The sequence below is a fragment of the Fukomys damarensis genome, unplaced genomic scaffold (genome assembly GCF_012274545.1).
Source record: "Fukomys damarensis isolate Sample0158 unplaced genomic scaffold, DMR_v1.0_HiC HiC_scaffold_5, whole genome shotgun sequence".
NCBI classification, from domain to species: domain Eukaryota; kingdom Metazoa; phylum Chordata; class Mammalia; order Rodentia; family Bathyergidae; genus Fukomys; species Fukomys damarensis.
In genome coordinates, this window is record NW_022900917.1 from 17,776,492 (window position 1) to 17,780,757 (window position 4,266).

General features: G+C 51.4%; 1 protein-coding gene across 2 annotated transcripts; it reads left to right on the forward strand.

Annotated features, from left to right (window-relative positions):
• The first annotated feature begins 301 nt into the window (after window positions 1-301).
• Window positions 302-4,229, forward strand: Tspyl5 (TSPY like 5). Of its 2 annotated transcripts, XM_010619583.2 has the most exons (2): window positions 302-458; window positions 670-4,229. In XM_010619583.2, the coding sequence occupies exons 1-2, from the start codon at window positions 440-442 to the stop codon at window positions 1,908-1,910; spliced, it is 1,260 nt and encodes a 419-aa protein (XP_010617885.1). In that variant the 5' UTR covers window positions 302-439; the 3' UTR covers window positions 1,911-4,229. The 2 variants fall into 2 exon arrangements, with proteins under 2 accessions (XP_010617885.1, XP_010617886.1); XM_010619584.1 differs by lacking the exon at window positions 302-458 and having other exon boundaries at window positions 531-4,229.
• Window positions 4,230-4,266: the final 37 nt, after the last annotated feature.

The window sequence follows — 4,266 nt, forward strand, 5'->3', positions numbered from 1 at the left end:
TTCAAGGATGAGACACAGAGACCAAGCAAGAGCAGTCTCATCATAACGGATGTAAAATGATATCCCTGAATGGAGAGCAGTGTTTGGAAAATAGTTGATGGGGGGAGGTCGTGATGGTTATCTTGTACTAAAGGAACGAATGTACTTTACGAGCTCCCGGGGGCACACATGAGATCCGCGAAGCGGAGAGCCCAACACACTGCAGCAGAGGTCGGAGAAAACCGCAACAGTGAGAGTTAAGGGGCGTTAGGGCGTGCGCAGCGGCGGGCTAGTGCGCAGTCGCGGCGGCGGAGCCAATCACGCGGCGCGGTCAGCCGTCGCGCTACCGTAAGGTCGCGCAGTCGGCGGTTGCTATGGAGATGCGCGCTGCGTAGGCGGATAGCTGTAGCGGAGAGCCTCCGGATCGGAACGTGGTTGTGAAGCAGAGTTCGTCTCCACCATGAGCGGCCGCAGTAGAGGTAGAAAGTAGCGCAGCGGCGCTAGTGCGCAGTCGCGGCGGCGGAGCCAATCACGCGGCGCGGTCAGCCGTCGCGCTACCGTAAGGTCGCGCAGTCGGCGGTTGCTATGGAGATGCGCGCTGCGTAGGCGGATAGCTGTAGCGGAGAGCCTCCGGATCGGAACGTGGTTGTGAAGCAGAGTTCGTCTCCACCATGAGCGGCCGCAGTAGAGGTAGAAAGTCCTCCCGCGCCAAAAGCCGGGGCAAAGGCCGCGCCAAAGCCCGAGTCCGCGCTGTTCCCGACATCGCCTCGCGCGACCCGGATCCTCCACAGTGCCAGAGCCCCGGTGAAGACACCCAGGTGGCACAGGTGCAAGCTAGCGCGAGGGGGGGTGGCTCGAAGGCTGCTGCTCCTGCGCAGCCCCTGCAGCTTGGGGACGAGGACCTGGACCCCTGCCGGCTGCCCTTGGACTGCGGCCTCGCTCTAAGGGCTCAGGCCGCGGGGGAGCGCGCCTTGGCTGCCACGAGGCCCGGCCCAGGAAGGGCCTTGTCTTGCTCAGAGCGCCTGGCCGCAGACACCGTATTCGTGGGTTCTGTGGGAACTGTGGCGAGGCCGAAACTTGGTCCCTGCGCTGGAACCCGGTGTGGCTCTGCTGGGAAGAAGGTGCCAGAAAAAAGCTGTAGCTCGGAGGGGAGGGCGTCCCAGGCCCTAGATGGTGGAAAGCCGAAGAAAGGGCCTACTGAGGAGTGCACCCCCATCCCAGGGGAGGAGGAAAGGAAGGTGGCGGAGACGCATTCGAGTTCTGGGCCCGTGGCGCCGGCAGGCAACATGGACACCCTAGAGACCGTCCAGCTTAAGCTGGAGACCATGAACGCGCAGGCCGACCGGGCCTACCTCAGGCTCTCGCGCAAGTTTGGGCAACTGCGACTGTACCACTTGGAGCGCCGGAATACCCTCATCCAGAACATCCCGGGCTTTTGGGGGCTAGCTTTCCAAAACCACCCCCAGCTCTCATCTTTTCTCAACAGCCAAGATAAAGAGGTACTAAGCTATTTGAATAGATTGGAAGTGGAGGAACTCGGCCTCGCTAGATTGGGCTACAAAATCAAGTTCTATTTTGGCCGTAATCCCTATTTCCAAAATAAAGTGCTCATCAAGGAATATGGCTGTGGTCCTTCTGGTCAGGTGATTTCTCGTTCTACTCCAATCCAGTGGCTCCCAGGACATGATCTGCACTCCGTATGTCAGGGAAACCCAGAAAAAAAACGAAGTTTCTTTGGGTGGTTTGTGAACCACACCTCTATTGAGTCTGACAAGATTGTCGAGATAATCAACGAGGAACTATGGCCCAATCCCCTGCAGTATTACCTTCTGAGTGAAGGAGCCCGTGGAGAGAAAGGAAAGGAAGGCAGGCCAGGTACAGCAAAGCAGCCTGTGGAGACCCCTCAGCCTGAGGTGAAACCACCTAAATGATCCTGTGCAAGTCTCCTTACCTCCTGCGGGACCTATTCCTGGCTTCTCGTGTGCTTGGCTGCCAGTGTTCTCTTCATCTTGACCTCCATGTGCTGTAGTCCATTTGGACTTTAGCTACAAGAATATGGAACTTATGATCATGTTCTTTTGCCTCTTTGTGGCCTTCCTGTTTTTTTTACAATAGTGATCTTACCCTGCTGTTTTTATGCTAAGCACTTACACTTCAGATGTGTGCTGCCTATCTGTGCATTGCTAGGGCCCTGTTCTTGGCTCTGGCCTTTCCCACTTGTCTTTAACATGAACATTCACAAATCATTCTTCAGGAGGATCAGAGCATCCCCAAGCTCTGCTACTTCGTGGCCAGTGACTTGCTGGGCTTCAAGTTCATGCTGGGCATGCACATTATCAATTACTGTTACCACTGCAAAATGAAGCCAGTGCATGCAATTAGCCAGACTTTATTGCTGTATGGGTCTGGGAGCACCAGCCAAGGTGCCACTTACCTTATCTCTAGCTTTGGCCAACAGAATGGCCCTTGACCGCCGGGCACCAATGGGCAGTATGCCATGTATTCTCTACCATCATGTGTGTTTTCTTGCCTCAATGTGTCTACTGATGAACCTTTAGTGTTTGTCTATGCCTGGTGACTGTCAGACCTCTAAGTTTAGTCCAGTTTGCTATCAGCTCTAGTTGTCTTCCTGGTCACAAGGACCTCAGGAACTGCCTGTGGACTCCAGCGCCCTGCCAACGCGTGAGAAACACCTGCCCTCAGACTCCAGGAACCCTACTGGCTGAGACTGATGGGCGGGTTGGTATGTGTGGACATGATTATTGTCTTTATGCTGTGGCTCCAGGTCAGGGTGGGACCTGGACCCCACCTTTGTCAACTGAATAACTTTGTCAACTTCCCTTATTTCCTCTGTAAGATATGACCAGGGTGCCCTAGTGGAGGTAATGTGGAAGAGGTGTTTCTCATCTGTGGACTGCTGTCTACTTGATTATATCTCACATGTCCATAAGTACTTCTTTGATTTCCAGGCCTCCTATTCCACGCTCCCTCTTTCCACCACCTGCCTTTCCTTCCCTGCCCCTTTTCTTTCTTCCTTTTTGATTTTTTTTTTGATTTTTGAAAATAGTACCACAGCTCAGGCAGAGAAAAGGGTTTTCTACATATAGAGCCAAGGATACAGCTGGGGATCTCTATGCACACTCACATACAAGGCTGACATAGAATCAGGGAAAACAGAAGGCCAAGTGGGTCTGTGGTCAGATTCTGGTCCTCACACCTGGGGCTCACTGTACAGTTCTGATGTTGAAAACCCAAGGCAACTGTGTTGTAGACTAGTGTCGACTCTTTGTGTGTGTGTGTGTAGGTGGTGGGGCAGCACTCAGGGTTAAGCCTGAGGCGTGCATATGCACTGAGTTACAGCCCTGCTCTTTAAAAAAAAAAAGTTTATAGTTTTGTGGGGTTGTGGTTTGTTTTTACTATTTTTTGTTTTGTTTTTTGGTGACAATATCTCACTAGGTTGCTCAGTTGCTGAGGCTGGGCTTAGGTTTGCAGGCCTCCTGCTTCTGCCTCCCACACTGCTGGGATTACAGTCTGTTCTTGTTCTGCCTAATGTTTGTATTTCTCACAACCAGGGGCTTCTTGCTGTCTCCTCCTTTGTAGTAGTTTCAGCTGTCTGGATCATCTTGACAGTCCTTTGCTCTATATCTTCAGATGCCTGCAGAAGTAGGTATTTGTCTCCACTGTATCCAGGTGCACTTAGGGTATGGGAATCTGTTCTGGACCTTCAGGTTATTTCCAATAGCTGAGCAAGCTGAGCAAGCTGAGCCTGGGCCCACCCTGCACAGGCTTGTCTCTGTCCTCTTTCCTCCTCGTCCTTGAGGGTGGAAAGGAGGATTAGGTCTACAGTTGCACTCCCCCGGCTTCCTTTATCTTAGAATAGACCTCATTCTAAGCTTTGTGAGGGAGTCTTTGATTAAGAGTTTCAGTAAAACAGGTCCAGGCAGGGAAATTAGAGTAAATATGGAGACAGGTCTGATTCTAGTATGGGATGGCCTGGCAAAATGACAAATGGCTTGAGAAGGTGCAGGGAGAACATGATTATCTCAGTCATACAAGGAAAAAAAAAAGCCTTTCTCAGGGTCAGGAAGGGAGAATTAAAGGGGTTGTTGATGAGTAGGATGCATAGGTGAGGGTGAATCTAGAATTTTGACCAATCTGCCTCTCATAATTAGTGGATTTTTTGCATCACTGAGCCAAAAAAAAATAAGGTTCACTTTTGGATGCTTCCTCTTTTTTTTTTTTTTTTTTTTTTTTTTGGGGGTTTTTTTTTTTTTTTTTTTTTTTTTT